This window comes from Schistosoma mansoni, chromosome 7, assembly GCF_000237925.1.
Source record: "Schistosoma mansoni strain Puerto Rico chromosome 7, complete genome".
In the NCBI taxonomy this organism is placed as follows: Eukaryota; Metazoa; Platyhelminthes; class Trematoda; order Strigeidida; family Schistosomatidae; genus Schistosoma; species Schistosoma mansoni.
Window position 1 is genome coordinate 9,566,360 of NC_031501.1, and position 20,494 is coordinate 9,586,853.

The following is a 20,494-nucleotide window of genomic DNA, read 5'->3' on the forward strand; positions in this document are numbered from 1 at the left end:
TAATGTAAAAGATTAGGGTTTGAAAATGTTATTCAAGGAGTATAATTCAGTGAAATAAATTTGAAATGAGAAAAAAGTTATGGACATGAAGAATTCAGATTAGAATTTGGTAGAACACAAAGAGTAGATGCACCGATGCCATTGTAAACGATTTTGGGCCATGTTATTCAAGGTCTCTAACCATCGATTGCTATCATCTTGCGAATCCCAACCAGGTAGTCTACTCCTACCAACATGACTCAGTCCACTTGTCAGTGACTTCATGGATTTGTGCCATGTTTTGGTCTGGGCGCTCCTAGCTTTCTTCCAACCTACTCATACACCATAAAACATTGCACGTTGGGGCAGTCGGTGGTTGGGCATACGTAACACGTATCCCAGCCATCTCAACTGATGAAGTTTCACTACTTCACCAATCGATTTGCCATCCTTACCTAGTATCCGTTTCCTAACAACTACATTACTTACTCAGTGGTCTCAGGATATACGAGCAATGCTTCGAAGACACCTATGGTCAAAACTAGTAGCCTACATACCAAAGTACATATATTCAAATCCTAATTGAATATATTTCAAAAAACTCAACAACAGGGAGATAACGATATAAACATTCATTGACAAATTAATCATTTGTGTAGTTTTTAAAATCAGGAGTCACATTTGAGTCTCAGTGAATCTCTCTCTGGCTCGTTAAATATCGTCACTCTTTTATACTTGTTTGAATTCATATGGGTTATGTAAGAATCTATGACACATCGATGACACATGTAATGAGTTGTATAGTGTGGATGTGTAACTCGTAGGACTCTCTCATAAAGGATTGTAGTCTATATTTACTACTGTAAAATTAGTAGACAATTAGACTGTTATATTCCTCTATCTCTAAGCTTTTGTTTATTAGGAAATGATGGTAAATCAGTTGATGAGGTGATGAATCTTCATCGACTGAGATGGTTAGGCCACGTGTTACGTATGCCTCAACACCGATTACCACGACGCTCAATGCTGACTAGTGAAGGGGATGGTTGGAAAAGAGTGAGGGGCGGCCAAATCAAAACGTGGTATCAGTGGTTGAAGTCACTAACCTTTAGTCTGAGCCATGTTGGTAGATGCAAACTACCTGGTTGTAGTCCGCGTGACTATCTTAACCATTGGTTGGAGACTCTGTGTGACATGGCTCAGAATCGATCACAATGGTGTAGGTGTAGAGACTCTTTATCTTACCTTAAATCTTAAGATTAAAATTGCTTCATATCTTTTTTTCTTCCCGAACTATATCCTTATATATAATCTTTCTTTTAAATATTACCACCACTAAATTAACTACTTCTATGAATCATCTTGTTGTGCTAACGAGATATGGCAACTTGGACCGATGCATATATGTGCCTGGTCCTACGTTATAGCTGACTGATTGACTTTTGTTTAACTATTAAATCGCTGTTATATCTTATTGTTTCATTACTGTCGTTTTGTATCACTTATAACTGCGTCATAATTTTCTTCCTTCAACTCCCAGGGCAGAGTTTAAATGGTCTGAATTATTTTTTCTGGTTAGCGTTTTTTTACCGACAACTCACCGACTCATTCGAGGTAATGACCGATGTGAGGCAAGGTTGCTTACTCTCACCCTTTCTCTTTCTCCTAGTGATCGACTGGATCATGAACACATCAACATCTGGATGGAAGCACGGGATACAATGGACAGCTAGGATGCAGCTGGACCGATTTAAACTTCGCAGATGATCTGGCTCTTCCATCACACAGACACGACAACGAATGCAGGAGAAGATAACCAGTGTAGCAGCATAATCAGTAGCAGTGGATCTCAATATAAAAAAAGGGAAAAACAAAACTCTCCGATACAATACAACATGCACCAATCGAATTACACTTGATGGAGAAGCTTTGGAGGATGTGAAAACCTTTACATATCTGGGCAGCATCATCGATGAACAAGGTGGATCTGATGCAGATGTGAGTGCGAGGATCGACAAAGCAAGAGCAACATATTTACAACTGAAGAACATCTGGAACTCAAAGCAATTGTCAATCAACACCAGGATCAGAATTTTCAGTACAAATGTCAAGGCAGTTCTATTGTATGGGACGGAGACGTAGAGAACAACAATGCCATCATCCAGAAGATACGAGTGTTTAAAAAACAGTTGTCTATGTAAAATACTTCGGATTCGTTGGCAAGACACTATCAGCAACAATCTACTGTGGGGGACAACAAACCGGATTCCATCTAGTGGAGGAAGAAATCAGGAAGAAGAGCTGGAAATGGGTAGGACACACATTGAGGAAAGCATCCCACTGGGTCACAATACAAGCCCTCACATTGACTCCTGAAGGTCAAATGAGACAAGGAAGAGACTACGTCGAGAAATGGAGACAGACGTGAGAAGAATGAACAAAAACTGTATAGAACTAGAAAAGAAGGCCTAGGACAGAGTGGGTCGGAGAATGCTTGTCGGCGACCTATACTCCATTGGGAGTAACAGGCGTAAGTAAGTAAGTTTTTTAGCGAGTTAGTTTTTTACGGGATGGGGTCACTAACTCCATGAACAACCCTTCTCCTTTATCCGGGCTTAGGACCGGATTCCAGGTTTTCCCTGGTGGTCTCAGTCAGTCAGCTACAACGTAGGACCAGGCACATATATGCATCGGTCCAAGTTGCCATACCTCGTTAGCACAACAAGATCAACACCGGATTTATAGTAGTTAATTTAGTGTTGGTAGTAGTATATAAATTATAGGTTGTATATAAGGATATAGTATAGGAAGGAAGAGAGATATGAAGCAATTTTAATCTCAAGGTTTAAGGGAAGATAAAGAGTGTATACACCTACGCCATTGTGATCGATTCTGAACCATGTCACACAGAGTCTCCAACCATTGGTTACGATAGTCACGCGGACCCCAACCAGGTAGTCTGCATCTGCCAACATGGCTCAGACTAGAAGTTAGTGACTTCAAGCACTGATGCCATGTTTTGGTTTGGCCGCCCCTAACTCTCTTCCAACCGTCCCCAATACTAGTCATCATAGCGCGTCGTGGTAATCGGTGTTGAGGCATACGTAACACATGGCCCAACCATCTCAGTCGATGAAGATTCATCACCTCATCAACTGATTTACCATCGTTCCCTAATACCCTGCGTCTAACCTCACTATTACTTACCCGGTTATCCCAGCAGATGCGAGCAATATTTCTAAGGCATCTGTGGTCAAATACTAGTAGCCTACGAGTATCTTCTACTCTTAATGGCCATGTTTCACAGCCGTAAAGAAGAACAGAACGAACTGATGCGCAGTATACTCGTCCCTTAATTGATAGACGGATATCTCGTCTACGCCATAGGTGACGTAAGTTGGCAAAAGCCAAACGAGCTTTTTGAATCCGTGCAGAGATTTCGTCAGACACCAACCCATTAGGGCTGATCAGACTTCCAAGATAAGTGAAGTTGTCGACGCGTTCGACTACTTCACTCCCTATCCTTAGTTCGGGTGTTGACGCAGGCCAGTCCTGGAGTAACAATTTACATTTGGATGGGGAGAAACGCATCCCAAACATCCTGGCATTATTACTGAGTTCCAACAGAAGACTCTGCATTTTGCCAGCGTCTTCACCAAACAGGACTATGTCATCTGCGTATTCTAAGTCGCTTAGTGGTCCCCCTGGTAGGAGATCAATTCCTGTAGATTCAGTCGAAGAGAGTGTTCCCTGGTGGTCTAGCTTCAATTGACTCACGCTTTCAACTATGAAAATCATTTGTTCACCGAAATGATTCAAAAAATATGAAGAGCATTCTTAGTCTTCAACCAGTATTTCAACGATGATATTCTTCTATCTCACATAATTTGTCTGATAATACATAATCTAATCCAACAAACTGATAGTCGTTTCGTTAAGAGGAATATCTATCAACTGCTACGATGATAGTGTGGTATGCGCTACTTATATAAACATAAGTAGTTTATAATGCTAGTTAGGAATAGAATGTCTGGCAGCAGAAGGTCAAGAAGATCAAGAAGGAAAGAACCGGACAAGAAAATGATTGGTATGAAAATGGAGGAACAGTTAAGTTTTACACAATTGGTTGACATTTGACAAATGAAGTATTTACTGTATGATTCTCAGATTTTACTAAGATGTTCTGTAATTTTATATTCATATACATTCGATTGTCTTCACTTGTGTTCTTTTTCACTACAATGGTATGGTTTGAATGAATAATTGATCATTTCAAACAAATGTCTTTCAATATATACATCTTTGAAGAATAGAAATGACTATTGAGTTGAATCATATTGCTTTCTTAGATGAAATAGGTCCATGAATTATTTAATATAAGAAGCATAATTACAATCAATTTTATTTTCAGAAAGGGTTTTGTGGAGATTTCAGTATTTTCATAGTTGAAATCAAGATTCAATTGAAGCTAGACCAACATGGAAAACCTGGAGGTACTCGACGGCCGTTTCGTCCTACTATGGGACGCCTCATCAGGGTGCATCCACGATCCCGCCTTGCGAGATTCGAACTCAGGACCTACCAGTCTCGCGTCAGAGCACTTAACCGATAGACCACTGAGCTGACCGGCATCTAACGGTGTTAATGTCTAACTTCAACCAATCCACGAAGTTCGAGCAACCTTTCACCACTGGTGGGTCCTGGGTCGCATAGTAGGACGAAACTGCCGTCAAGTGTTTCCAGGTTTTCCATGGTGGTCTAGCTTCAATTGACTCATTATTTCAACTATGAAAATACAATTTTATTTTATTAATCAGTTAGATGTACATTGAACACAAGTTTTATTGTTTGTATGCGAATGTGAATTTAGTGTTAATCATATCATACAATACATTGATAAATGAAAACAAACAATACTAAGTAAATTTCAACTTCACCCCATTGCACAAGCAAGTGGCTATCAGGACTCAGTAACTAAGTGGATAACGCGATGGCGTTCGAAGCGAAAGGTACTGGGTTCGAATCCCTGAGTGAACATCGCTATGTCTGGGATGCAGCTACGTACAGCCGACGAGTCCTAAATAGGATGAGACGCGCGTCCTGGATTCCACTGCTAGCCACTATCCATCTTTGCTTACATTGATAAATGGTTTAATATGAAACATCGAGGATTTTTTTCATTCACGTGGTAAATGGGCACTGTACGAAAGTATATGATTTTCACTGGGGATTTTATTCCATAAAAATGGAGATTTGTGGAGATTGGATTGGTTTTAATAGTTGAATTGATGAGTAAATTTAGGCTAGACGTCTATTGAAAACCTAGGTGGAGACAGTTATCCACCTCAGACAATGGATGAAGGGTTGCGCGAAATCATGGATTGATTGAAGTTAGACCCCGGAACCGTTGGATTTCGGGTCAGTAGTTCATAGGTTAAGCGTTCGTGCACGAAACTGGAGGTCCTGGGTCCGAGACCCGAATGCTGCATCGTGGATGTGTACTGCCGAGGAGTCCCATACTAGGACGAAACGGCCGTCTAATTCTTCTAGGTTTTCAATGGTTGACTATTTTAAACCAACTCATGAATTCAACTATGAAGATTTCATTTCAATCACTTAAAATTACCTTAATATCTATTATCTATGGTCAGACCATTATAGCGCATCTCGATTTGTCGGATGAACAACAAAAGTGAACGTAAGGGCTTGAGATGAAATCCAAAATCCATCAAACTATACATGTATGACAATAATGGAGAAGAAGAAGAAGAAGAAGAAGAAGAAGAAGAAGAAGATGATGATGATAATGGAGAAGAAGAAGATGATGATGATGATGATTTGGATGATGATGATCTGGATGATGATGATGATGATGTACATGTTTTATGCTTGTGACGGCGAGACTATAATTTATGAACGAACCAATCAGATTTACGATAATATGCCTTGGATTTTGGCTCACAATTCTTTCAATCATTTAGCATTCTAGCTGATGTCAGTTGGTGATGAAAATCATCAATCCCAATTCTTAACCCTTATTATCAATCCTTATTCTTCATATTGGTTTATAACTCTTATTTAGCTCTAGTCAATAGGTGGACATTCTCAAGGTCACTTTAGTGTTTCTCAAAGGTTGTTAGACTAATGCATGAATCTCAGCTGAATTTTTGATTATATATGAATGAATGATTGTGTTACCGACCTTTTGGACAAACAAATAAACTAACTTATGGAAACAACCTAATTATTAGTATTATTATTGTCATTGTTGTTGGTAGAAGTTGAATAAATTACTTAAACTGAGTCTAGATTAAAGCCAAAGGTGGACACAATGGATGATATAAACAGAGATACTAAGTTAACAAAGCCCTATTCACGAAATGTCGAATGTGATGAACTACCTACCTACCTACCTACCTACCTACATACATACATACATACATACATACCTACCTACCTATCCATCTATCTATCTATCTATCTATTTACCTACCTACCTAACTAACTAACTAACCAACCAACTAAGTAACTAACTAACTGTATAATCTTCTCATCATTTTTTATCCATACAGGCATTGCTGCAAATGATACTGGTCTCTGCATATGCTTAACTCTTCCCTTCGTACAGAACTGAGTATTAATATAAGCATCACTATTACTATCTCTCTGTTCTTCCTGCTTCCTGTGTAACAGGGTATGATGTCTCCAACCGCATCCTTTAACAACACATGATGTCGGTGATCGACAGTTTTTTGCTATATGGTTAGCCTTTAGACAAACATTACATAACTTGTGTCTAAGAACGAATTCTTTCGTTTCTCTAACATTCTTGTTTTTAAACTTTTGACATTGATCTAAAGAATGATTACTTGAGCACTCCAAACCAATCCACAAAATTGGGCGACACATTCATCATTGTCTTCAGTGAGTTTCTATCTGACAAGAGACCCGGTTGAACTCCACTAGTCATTGCTTCTCACTAGAACTCCAGGAAATACCTCTTGAAGCCAGTCATTAGTCAGCATATGTTAATGAATATCAGAAGGGGTTTTTGTGGATATTATAGTAATTTCAATAGTTGAGATCATGAGTCAATTGAAACTAGATCACCGTGTAGAACCTGGAAACATTGGACAGCCGTTTCGACCTATTGTGTGAATTCTCAGCAGTTCACATCCACAATCCCGCCTCTTCCAATCCCAAACCCAGGATCTATCGGTCTCGCGCGTGAGCGCCTAACCACCAGATCACTGAACTGGCCGACATCCAACAGTGTTAATGTCTGACTTTAACCAATCCACGAAATTGAGGAACCATCCACATAGCGCTCTCGCGCGAGACTGATAGGTCTTAAGTTTGAATCTTGTGAGGCGGGATCGTGGATGCGCTCTGCCGAGGAGTCTTATACTAGGACGAAACGTCTGTTCAATGCTTCTAGGTTTTCCATGATGGTGGTTTAGCTTCAATCGACTCATGATTTCAACTATATAACATGACTAAAATCTCCACAAACCCCCCCTTTCTGATAATAATCTATGAATTTGTTGAATATGTCAATTGTCATTCTTGTCAAAGAAAAAGAATAAATTGTTCACATTACTGAAAAATATGTAGGTAAAATCAATAATATAATGCACAATTTTATTGATCGATATTGTTATTATTCAAATAAGTAAATTCTTTCTTTTATAGATTTGGCATAATTTTTAGTTGCTAAGTGAAATACAATGTTGTTTCACATGACTCTCATATCAGAAATCAATATTTTATCCATTACATATTAAATATCTATGAAATATTTATCATCTTTCCAAAAGAATTATTGATTTATCTTTGTTTTGTGATGTCGATTACTTATATCCATATAAATAGTATGTCACAGTGGTCAGGTATAGAATGTATTCGGGCAGAGGATCGACAAGGAAAGAACAGAAACGAAAAGCAATCGGTATGGAAATCTAAGAACAATGAAATCTGAGATAATGGATTGATATTTGCTGAAGGAACAATCAAGTTTGAGACGATAGATTGTTATGTTGCAAATTAACTATTTACTATATGATGGATAGTGGCTAGCAGTTGATGTTCACTCTGGGACTCGAACCCAGAACCTTTCGCTTCAAACGACATCGTGTTATCCACACAGCTACTGAGTCCTGATAGCCAATGGCTTGTGCAATGGGGGTGAAGTTTAAATTCATTTAGTATTGTTTGTTCGAATCTTCCCATTGATGTTTTTAGGACTGCAACTGGTCAGTCTCTAATTGGCATATGTGCATCTGTGGGTGTTGCCTCGAAAGAGCCTTAATTCACAAGCATTATAAGCAAAGATGGATAATGGCTGGCAGTGGAATCCAGGACGCGCGTTTCGTGTCTACTTGGGACTCGTCAGCTGGATGTACCTGTATCTCAGAGTTGTTGATATTCACTCTGGAACTCAAACCCAGTACCTTTCGCTTCAAACGCCATCGCGTTATCCACTCGGCCACTGAGTCCTGATACCCGCAATACGCACAGTATGCACATATGCCAATTAGAGACTGACCAGTTGCTGTCTTAAACATCAATGGGGAGATTCAAACAAACAATACTAAATGAATTTATTTACTATATGGTTCTTTAATTTTGATGAGATTTTCTGCCTGAATACATTCAATTGTCCTCACTAGTCTCGTTGTTCACTACAGTTCAATGGAAAAGTTAACAATCAGGAAACATTATACACATTATGTTCTATACTTTAATTCAGTTCATATGTTTAGTATGAGATAAATGTGTACCGGTGGAAATTGTAAAATCAGTATTGTCGTACACTGGACACTAGGTTGGTAAGTCTGTTAACGCAAACACTTATTACTGACTAATGAGCCACATCTTATAACCCCATATAGGTAGAAGCGCTGGAAGTGGATAAGACACATATTAAAGAAATCACCCAACTGCGTCACAGGGAAAGCTCTCATTTGAAATTCTGAAGGCTAAAGGATAAAAGGAAGATCAAGGAACACATTACGCCAAGAAATGGAGACGGATATGAGAAGAATGAGCAACAATTGGATGGAACTAAAAAGGAAGTCTCAGGACAGTGCGGGTTGTAGAATGCTGGTCGGCGGTCTATGTTCCATTGGGGTGAGAGGTGTAAATAAGTAAATAAGTCCTATAGACCCATACTACTTTGACGCGTAAACTGGAACAATAGATGTAAGTCGAGTAATTTAAGAGCTCTACATCAATTTCGGTTCATGTTCAGAAAATCAAGAGTATTTTTTGAGTTGTATATAACCCTGATCTTCAAGAATCTTCTGTAAAAATATTAAATGTACTAATGTATAGATAACTATTCAATCTAAAAGGTGACATACGATTCTTCATTTTTCTAGATATTTCTACAAAGCTTTTATTCAATACTGAATGAATCAAGCATTTCCTGGTGTTTTCTGGGCTTCTAGAGACTTTGATGAAGTATAATCTTAGACTGTAATACCAGAATCAATTGTATGAAATTCCTAAGGTTAGACAACTGAAAGCATTGAATGACTATCTCATCCTATTATAGGATTTCTTAAAAGTGAGCATTCATGATTCATCATTGGGAATTGAACTTAGGATCTTTGATCTCATTCACAAGTGATTAGCCTTTAAAACCAATGAGTTAGAATCTAATTGTGTAAAAGTTTTCTTTTTCAATCATTACAAGTAAACTAAAAAGAAATTATGAGTAAGTTATTCATCTGGTTGGTTATTCACTAATCGTACAAGATTATGACCTCCATCCAGTATTCGAATCTCATTGATGATTAATTTTGATATAGATGTCTTGTTGTTTCAAGTAGGAAGCTAACGACTGGTGGAACAGCATATTATTATGACTTATTATGACTTTATAAAAAATAGGACGTATGCCAATTCGTTACGATTTTATGTCGTGTGAATTCTCTACCAATCAAAATATGACTTTTCCAATCTTACCACTATGCCAAATCAATGACGTTCGACCAGTATGAGCAGTCCAGCCCGCTTATTGGTCCCTTGTCCGCCCTCCTAATTGAGTCTAAAAACACCGATTGCGGCTTCTCATATACGAATCATGTATTTCAAGCATACTCGGTTTATATACAAGACAGACAGACAGACCGTATCACACCATAAAATAGAAAATAACATTTGTACAAGATCAGTTGATGAGGTCATAATTCTTCATCGACTGACATGGCTGGGCCACGTGTTACGTATGCCTGAACACCGGTTACCACGACGCGCTAAGCTGACTAGTATTGGCGATGGTTGTAAGAGAGTTAGGGGTGGCCAAACCAAAACGTGGCATCAGAGCATGAAGTAGCTAACTTCTATTCTGAGCCATGTTGGTAGATGCAGACTACTTGCTTGGAGTCCGCGTGACTATCGTAACCAATGGTTGGAGACTTAAGGTGACATGGTTCAGAATCGACCACAATGGTGTAGGTGTATAGACTCTTTATCTTACCTTAAATCTTAAAATTGTTCCATAACGTTCTTCCTTCCTATACTATATTCTTATATACAATCTTTCTTTTATATACTACCACCACTAAATAAACTACTTCTATGAATCAGGTGTTCATCTTGTTGTGCTAACGAGTAAGGTATGGCAACTTGGATCGATGCATATATGTGCCTGGTCCTACGTTGTAGCTGACTGACTGACTGATAAGATCAAGCCAAATGTGGCTGTGAACATGGGATACAATAATCAATACACCGAACATAATTTGGGAACAGTAATTCGTATAATAATAATCCATAGGTCAAAATGAAGCTTATAATAAGATGAATATAGATATACACAATCTAATTACTGAATAGTTAAACAATAAGAATATAAATAGAATAATCATTCATTAATAGATCCCGGAAGTTACCCGTACGTATGTCATCACTAGGATATAACATCACTGACACTCATTTCCAGCTGATTCATCTTGATATATCATATTCACCAAATGATCTAAAGTTCTTACTTTCAACGTAATGAAGTGTAATGGGTGCCGAATGATAGTGTTATTGATTATTTCCATCAGTTCAGTGAATAATGTTGATCGTTAATAATAAACATTTATTATTAATCTGGTTATATTCAGTATTATTATACTTGGTATAATATAGAATTCTTAGTACAAAGTATTTCAACAAGTCTCCTTTACTTACCTCTTGATCGAGACTGACGATAAATACGGAGTGATTACTAGTTAGATATTAGTAGTTTAGGAATTGACATCGGATTAATCTACATTCTTTTCGATGGATATTACCAACCATCACAATACGTTTTTGTAAGTTGTACAGAGAAAGGTAGTAAACTTATGATAAACGCACTTGAATAGGTTATATGATTAATCGATATAATGATGTAATTTTGTAGTTGGATTCATGAATTGAAGCTAGAACACCATAGAAAACCTTGAAGCATTGTATGACTGTCGTGGGTCTCCTAAACAGTGCACATCCGCGATCCTGCCTCGCGAGATTCAAACCCAGAACCTATCAGTCTATCGTGCGAGCACTTAATCTCAAGACCACTGAGCTGTCCGACATCCAATGCTGTTAATGTCTAACATCAATCAATCCACGAAATTGAGCAACCGTTCATCATTGTCTTCAGTGACTTACTATCTCACAACAGACCTATTTGATTTCCACTGGTCACTGCTTCTCAGTAGAACTCCATGAAATACCTCTTGAAGGCATTCAGCAGTGGCCATGTGATTATTATCAGAAGGAGTTTTGTAGAGAGTTTAGTAATTTTATAGTTGAAATCATGAATCAATTGAAGCCAGACCATCATGGAAGACCTAGAAGCACTAAATGGACGTTTCGTCCTAGTATAGGATTCTTCAGTAGTACTCATCCAGGATCCCACCCTTCTCATTACTGAAGAGTAGTACACTAGAACAAAACGACCATCCACCATCTAACTTCTATTAACTCATAACCTCAACTATTCAATAAAATAATCATTGAACAAAATTGCTTTTAAACATAGATTTCAATTTCTTTAAAATTATAATGAAAAAAACAAACAAACACACACAGAATACAAACATCATTAAGCATTATGTATCTTTAATTAGTCATATACTTGTAAAGTATTTAAGTAGTAATGATGTCGTAAACTAGTTCAATATTCAATAATCAGTTCTCTTTTTTTTTTATATGGATAATCAAATGATCGGATCATTGAAAGTATAGAACATTTCCATTTTAAGAATATCTATGATGCCAAAAAAAGAAAACATTATTGATGACATAGTTAGATTGTTAATTGTTGAAAGTTAAAACTAGTACAACACAAGTGATTATATGTAATGAAATCGTATGGAAACCTGGAGGGCTACGAAAGCTGTCGACCAGAAGATAAAGGTGTTTATTAACAGTTGTCTATGAAAAATACTTCAGATCTGTTGGCCAAACATTATCAGCAACAAGTTACTGTGGGAGAGAACGAACGAGATTTCAATGGAGGAAGAAATCAGGAAGAAGTGCTGGAAGTGGATAGAACATACATTGAAGAAAGCATCCAACTGTATCACAAGACGAGACCACACATGGAATCATGAAGGTCAAAAGAAAAGAGGTAGACCAAAGAACATATTACGCCGAGAAATGGAGACAGATATGAGAAAAATGAACAAAAACTGGATAGAACTAGAAGAGAAGTAGCAGGACAGAGTGGGTTAGAGAATGCTGGTCGGTGGCCTATGCTCAATTGGGGGTAACAGGCGTAAGTAAGTAGGTGAATCGCAAAATGGATTGTTTATTGTTAATGAATAAAAACTAAAATGTTATTGAAACTTAACAAGTATTTGATGAATGTTTATTTTCAGAATGACGGGGGTAGGGAGTTGGTAAAGGTTGTAGTAATTTTAATAGTTGAATTAATGAATCGATCTAAACTAGACCAACATTTCAAAAACATGGAAGCTCAATGGTCTACAGGTTGGGCATTGGCATGCGAGGCTGTAGGTTCAGGTTATGAGTCCTACGTGCAGGATCGCGGATAAGTAATGCTGAGAAGTCACGTACTTGATTATTTATTTATTTTAACACATAAAAATTGGCACAAAGGGGTACCGGATATATATGCAGCGTAAAAATCTTATTTAATTCGTGTCAGGGATGTGATACTGCACAGGTGCCCAGACCGAAGCAAGTGCTTTTCTTAGGGGGCCACACCCGGAGCCTTTGAACTAAAGTTCTGATCCACAAGGCAATGGGGCATTATGAAGAGATGCAGTTACATGGTAGCCGGTGACCAACGATTGTTTCATACGCCATTTGTTCCCTCAGGATCCTGAAGCTCATTTGCACTATTAATTTGAAATCAGGGTTTTCTAACTCCCCTAGGTGAATCCCTAGTGTTCACAAACCCTGTTAAAGTGTCGGAAATTCATTTTTCGTCCCATCAATATCGTAAACAACACCCGTAATGCGAGAAGGCAGTGAGTAGGACTTCCCTGGCAGAGGCTGTATACGTCTGGTACTGTGGGAGCATTTCGAGAGGGAGAGCTTACTCTCCCCACTCTCGGCCGTACCAGGGTATTTAGAGGAGGATGAAACTGCCATCCAGTGCTTTCAGATTCTCAATAGCAATCTAGCTTAGATGAACTCATGAATTCAATTATTAGGATGTTTATTTATTAACTTAGATCTATGTAAAACTGTTGTTTTAAGGCTCATACACATGACCAAATCTATGACATTCGTCTTTTGCTATAAGCCTAAATACATTTAGAAATTTAAATTCACAGAAAACAAAAACATATATGTACTAGGGTGAACTGAAATACCATCTCATTCTAGGTGAATACTTTTTAGTGGTGTACATCAATGATCACACAAAAGACTGAAACAATGACTTTATTGTCCAACAATCGATAAGATATATATGCCCAATTGTGATGATAGCGAACCAAAATAAAACTCCACAGTGACTGAATAAAGTCGGACCTACATCTTGAAGCCATTCAGCAGTGGGCATGTGATTATTATCAGAAGGAGTTTTGTAGAGAGTTTTGTCAGTTCTCTCAGCAGTTTAACTGCTGACATCCTTCAATGTGAATGATAATAGTCATTTTTAATAACAAGTTTCAGTAAACAAGTGAATTAACAGAATAAACTATGCAAGTAGCTAAGTACGACGAAAAAGAACAAGAGTTATCAGTCTTTAGAAGATCATACTGTCTAATCCTCAGATTAAAGTAGGATCTTTTCAAGCAGATAACAGATGTAGATTAAATATTCACAATCTCTGTTGATAAATAGAAGCTTCTGAACAGTTAAAGCAAATTGTCGCCCACTTATTTAGTCCTTTGGGTTAAAACTCTAATCATTAGGTTGTGGTTCGATCTAAAACGTCAGGAAATGTATTGTATATTCATTCACCATCGAAAAACGTGGAAACACTGGACGGCCGTTGAAGTTAGACAATAACACCATTGGATGCCGCTCAGCTTAGTGGTCTCGCGCGTGAGACTGATAATTCTTGGGTTCGAATGGGGCGAGGCGGGATCGTGGATGCGCACTGCCACTGGGGAGTCCAGCAATAAGACGAAACGTCCGTCGAGTGCTTCCGGGTTTCCCATGATTATGTAGCTTCAATTGACCCACGATTTTCACCATAAAATTACCAAAATCTCCACAAAATCCCCTTCTGATAATTATATAAAATTGTGTTGACTATAGAGAGTTTTAAAGATTAGATGACCTCTAGATCAGTGAGCTGGCTGGTATCTAACAATGTTAATGTATAACTTCAACTAATCCAAAATCTCACGCGACCATCTTCCATTGTCTTCCGTGGGTAACTGACTCACACCTAACACAGTTGAACTCCATTTACAACAACCTCTCACTAATCATGACTATGTAATGAATTAACAGAAACTGTTAAATTTAAAAAAAAATTTTAACCAATCAATAATTTAGAAGGCATGTAAAAAGTGTCCACGTTTATAAATACATGTTCCATTTTGGTGATGGTTGTAGTAGTTCTTGGAGTTTCAGTTTCATACAGTAGAACTTCCTCAGCGTTCTTATTGAAGATTAAGACTTCCTTATTAGTTGAATACAGTGGTCTTGAGTGCTGTTAGAAGTATGAGGGCAGTTGTCACTTTCCGGTTGCTCACACCGTGGAAGGGTTCTTCTAGAGGTACCTGAAAAGTAAATTGGTTAGAAGTGGTCTTAATGACCTGAGAGCGTGACCGCAGTGCCCAGGGGACAACCGCTTGAGGTCGGTCACACAAGACCGTTTTGTGGGTAGTTTTTGTGTTAGCTCCGTTCTTCAAAGGACCTTACCGCTGGAGACGGAAATCTGTGGGATAAGGTGAGGTGTGTATTTTTAGGGTCGACCTTTTCTAACCCCACCCCTCCTTGTGGGAAGGCAGCATCGCTGTTATGCTGGTCATTTGAAGGAAACACCTTACTGCCGTCACACCTCTGTACAGTCAGTAGTACGATTTCACCTTCGGACCTTGGGTTTGTCTTACCGTTCTTCGGCCGACCTGCCTGGCATGGTAGGACCTTGAGTAACGATTGTTCCAGCCAGTATAGCTCGATTGGTTCATCACGATAAGCAAACTCGACCAGCACGTCAAGGCAGCAGCAACGGTCAGGTCGATATTGGTTGATAGACAGTTGTTTTGAGTGGCATATGTTCTTCAACTGTTGGAACTCTGTCTTTCCTTTACCAATCTTTGCGTTTGCATCTCCATCTCATCCTCTTTATTCATCGATGATGCTGAACAGGTACATGAAACTTTCTACCTCTCTTAGAGTTTCTTCATCAAGTATGATTGGGTTAGGGTTTTCTGTGTTGAATTTGAGGGTCTTGCTCTTCTGAAATCGTAATGTGGAACATAGAGAAATTCATCCGTATAACTTCATAATACTCAACCTCTCGAGACATGATAAGATCGCAAAACCTCTTTTAGCCTCGACCACATAGCTTCAATATTGCTTGTGTGCTTGTTGGGTTCAAGAAATGCCGCTTGCGGACAACGACACGATGCACATAACCAAGCCTATGTAGGTATCTATATGCTCTTCAATCACCCGTATATATCGTAGTACCCGGCTGCATATATTCCTGTATAATTGGTATTTTCGTTGTAGCCCTTCGGTTTCTAACACGCTGGAAGTGTCCCTTTTGAGATGACCTGTCGTTTATTCCAAGGACGTATGAAGTATATTTATGGAAGTGCTACTCACTCTGTCTTCGTTAAAACTACGTCCTCTGTTGAACTTTTGATTTCTGACAAGTTTCGCCTATTTCAACGATTCTCCCTACTCCTCCAAATAACTTGTGTAAGCTTGTCATTTTCATTGCGCATATATTTCTGCAATACTCATACCATTGAACAACTGAAGATTCCGTTAAATCTGCAAATGTTGCAGTCAGTGTTAGTGGTGCTTTTATTATCTAGTTCAGAACAATTATCATAATTTGTCTTAGTCTCGATCTGGATCGAACGAATAAAGTTTCCATTGACGGTTAATGTTAAGAATTAGATTTATGGTTTTTGTGAGGGCAGTCCACAGGTGAACGTGAGAAAGCTTTAAGAAGCTCAGAAGGAACCGAATATATTCTGTCCAATCATCGCCAGAGGAACATTCTAGAATGTCAACGTGTAGCTTTCCTATTGGATGAATAAGAAGGATCCCCTATCTGCCTATTGGCTGTCCGAAATGATGATTTACTTCCAGCCAAAAACTATAAATATATGAGATTTTTGTACTATATCGGGACACTGTGTTGAGAATAATATTCCTACTTACTAGACTTTTGTCTTCTCCCTTGCGATGTTGCGGGTTCAAATCGTTCAAGTAGTCTAGTAGTACGTGGCATAGCAAGAATCTAAAGCTTTAGATATACCAACAATACTTTATGGATCACTTAGAAGCTTAGAATTAGGGAAATTCACAGATAACATATCAATATTAATGTCCAATGGCGTTGGATGGGTTTTGAGTCATTCTATGATAATTTTCATTCTGTAACTTATCAATCCTTCTGCTATAAGATTCAAAGAAATTTCATCAATTGACATTCAGATCCTCTTGAGGTTTAAAAGTTTACCGAATCGTTTCACTTACAGTTATATGTGTATAATGCCAAGCTCTACACAGAATGTAAAACGCTCTATAGTTCTATTCTTGAACACTTGATCAACACTGATCCTGTAGCCCCTCAAGTACTACTTTGGTAGCCTTGTATCTGACTTCAGTTTGATCATTTCTGATTGCTTGTTATTGAAATATACATATCGTCTATCCTTGTATTAAACTATTGACTTAATCCGCTTTAGTGGACGGACAATCAGAAGGACTAAACAGAGAAAGAGAAACGAAATAACACACAGCAGAGAAAAAGGGGTATGAGCCAACCCCATTTAATCAAGCGTTAACCAATCTTTATAGCCAAATAAAAATTAGTTACAGATATGTGTTGAATAGGATAAAAAGTGTACACACACATACGCCCATATACAAAGTCATAGTTGATAAGCGATTAATTGACAAGATCAAAATGTGACTCCAGAAAAATAAACAAATTGGCGTGCCCGGAAGCTCGACTAAGTTATACGGGGTTAACATAGCAACTGACACTATAGTACATTTTGAAATGATGTAGGAGATTATATAATCTTACTCATATGCAAAACAGATCAAAAACCAATATATATATTCCAAAAGTGGTGATGATTTATCAGTTTTTAATCTGATCATTTTAGTTCAGACAAACAATATCTAAGCTGTTATTTTACGTTGAACCTGAAAGGGTAGTAATTACGAAACTCCTCAACAGTGTGCATCCACGATCTTGCGAGATCCGAACTCAGGACCTACCAGTCTCGCGCGCGAGCGCCTAACGTCTAGACCACTGAGCTAGCCGGGATTCAACGGTGTTAACGTCTAACTTCAACTAATCCACGAAGTTGAACAACCTTTCACCACTGTCTTCAATGAGTTGATATCTTACGACAGACCTGCCTGAACTCCAACGCTCAGTGCTTCTCACTAGAACTCTGGGAAATATCTCTTGAAGTCAGTCACTAGTGAGCATATGATTATTATCAGAAGGGTTTTTGTGGAGATTTCATTAATTTTATAGTTGAAATCATGAGTCCGTTGAAGCTAGACCACCATGGAAAACCTGGAAGCACTGGACGGCCATTTAGTCCTCAACAGTGCGCATCCACGAACCCGCCTTGTCTAGTGATTAAGCGCTCGCGCGCGAGACTTATACGTCCTGGGTTCGAATAATACAACTCTTCTTATTTCACAAATCAATAGTTCTTATACTTTCCTGGGTTCGAATCTCGCGAGTGCAGGATCGTGGATGCGCACTACTGAGGATTTTTGATTTAAAATAACAACTAAATAGTTTTGTTATATGCCACGACTTAATACGATAATATCATAGATGTGAGGTATTGTTTACAGGATAATCGACTTAGTATAATAGAGAGACACTGATAGTAGATAATTCAACCATCATCCTAATAACGTTCTATGTGAATAAAAAATATCAGATCAACAGTTAAGAACTAGATATTATAGTATCATTAACGTTGATTGATGACACAAATATGTTCAATGATCACATTATGATTTGATCTTGATTGGATATACACTGGGAATTAGAAAGTACTGAACAGCTTATTTGTCCCTGTATGAGACTCGTGAATAATGAATATACACCATCTACAGTCATAGTAATGGTCATGCTCACTAGTGACCAATTATAGAGTGTTATTCCCGAACTACAAATAAGAATTACTGTCTTATATAGTTCAACAATTTCAGCAGTATGTGAGTTATCATCAATGTTATTGGAAGACGATTAAGTACTATAGGTTAAGTATGTATACCATTGAGTGACGGCTCTCCATAAGAATTAAAGATCCTGGGTTTAATCTCCAGTAGTGCTGCAGATTCACACTGCTGAGTAGTCAAATATCAGAAAAGAACAATTGTCCAGTGTTTGTTGAATTTAAGTCGTCTGAAAAACTAATTAAGGCGAATCAATGTATTTGAATTTGGGTTCCCCTTATGTCGAAGTTATGCCTCATATTTAAATTATAGAACTGTCTAAATTGATATACTGAATGGGACAATGTTAGACCATCATTGAAAACCTGCAAGGACTGGATGGTTATTTCGTCTCGCAATGGGACTCCTCTACAGTGAATATCCATGAAGTGTTCCATAGAAGTGTTCTTCATATTATCTTTCTATAATATTATCACCTTTCTGTATTCTAGTTATTTTTGTACGAAATATGTGGAATTGTGAAATATGAAAATAAATCAGTGATTTGTAATATGCTACTGACAAATTATAAGTAGCACACCTTTGTTTTGTAAAAATGTAAGCAAAAAATCTTACATCCTCGTCAATGAGTTTTTATACACAAGTGAATACATTGATCCTAAAATGAATTGCAAGCATCCTTCCATAAAACGTATCTACTCTATTCCGATTCTTCTTCACTATTGTTATCTTAATCAAGATTCTTCGAACTAATTTGATACTTCACTTAATATTGTTTGTTTGAATCTTCCCATTGATGTTTAGGACTGCAACTGGTCAGTCTCTTATTGGCCATATGTGCATACTTTGCGTATTGCCTCGATATAGCCTTATTTTACAAGCATTGTAGGCAAAGATAGATGGTGGCTAGCGGTGGAGCTCAGGATGTGGTCCAGAATGAACATTAACTCTAAGATACAGCTACATGCAGCTGACGAGTCCCAAATAGGACGAAACGTGCGCCCTGGATTCCACTGCTAGCTACTATCCATCTTTGCTTACACAAGTGATCGTTAAAAAATCTTCCTGTCTTGTTGTTAACATGATGCTTTTCAAACGGGTTCAACTTTATCGATTTAAAGGTTCTATCCACATTCATCTGCTTTTGAAAAGTATCATTTTATGACAAAACACTTGACCGACACTTCATCTTTCACAGTTAATGCTACTTTCAATTGAATAATCCCCTACAAAACTTAATTATCCAAAACAATACTAGACTTCACCGTTAGTCATAGAACACTATTGAAGTTCCTAAAGTTTATACTGATGATGTTGTTTAGAAGGACGATGAAAGCTCCATGATGAAACCGCTGAACTCAGAGTATGAAACTCCATCCAAAAAACGAACAAGTTTCCTTCTTTATTTCCTTCCTTCCTTCCTTCCTCGTTCATCAAAGAACCATAAATGTATCACATATATACTTGTATATTTATATCACAAAAAAATAAAATAAAGAAATCATTCATTCATTTATATATAACTAAGTTATACAACTAAATACAATGGAAAACATTGTGAAGAATTTATATGTATATAGATACATTTACAAGTAAGAAAGTAAATAAGTAAGTAGGTAGATATGTAGGTAAATAGATAAGTAAGTAAGTAGGTAGGTAGGTAAGTAAGTAAGTAAGTAGCTGGGTAGGTAGGTATGTAGGTAAGTAA

At 37.8% G+C, this 20,494-nt stretch overlaps 2 protein-coding genes across 2 annotated transcripts in view; both read right to left on the minus strand.

Moving 5' to 3' along the window:
• Window positions 1–6,480: 6,480 nt before the first annotated feature.
• Smp_188960 (hypothetical protein) lies at window positions 6,481–6,888 on the minus strand (the record flags this gene model as incomplete). Its single annotated transcript, XM_018798811.1, has 1 exon — window positions 6,481–6,888. One exon carries the CDS (start codon window positions 6,886–6,888, stop codon window positions 6,481–6,483), a length of 408 nt encoding a protein of 135 aa, XP_018653716.1.
• Window positions 6,889–17,760: 10,872 nt separating this feature from the next.
• The window catches only part of Smp_139410 (hypothetical protein), a gene marked incomplete at both ends in the record, with an annotated part of 54,656 nt that continues 51,922 nt past the window's right edge, over window positions 17,761–20,494 (minus strand). The window contains one exon of the mRNA XM_018798812.1: window positions 17,761–17,784. Within this exon, the coding sequence (XP_018653717.1) occupies window positions 17,761–17,784 (24 nt within the window). The remainder of the gene's footprint in view (window positions 17,785–20,494) is intronic.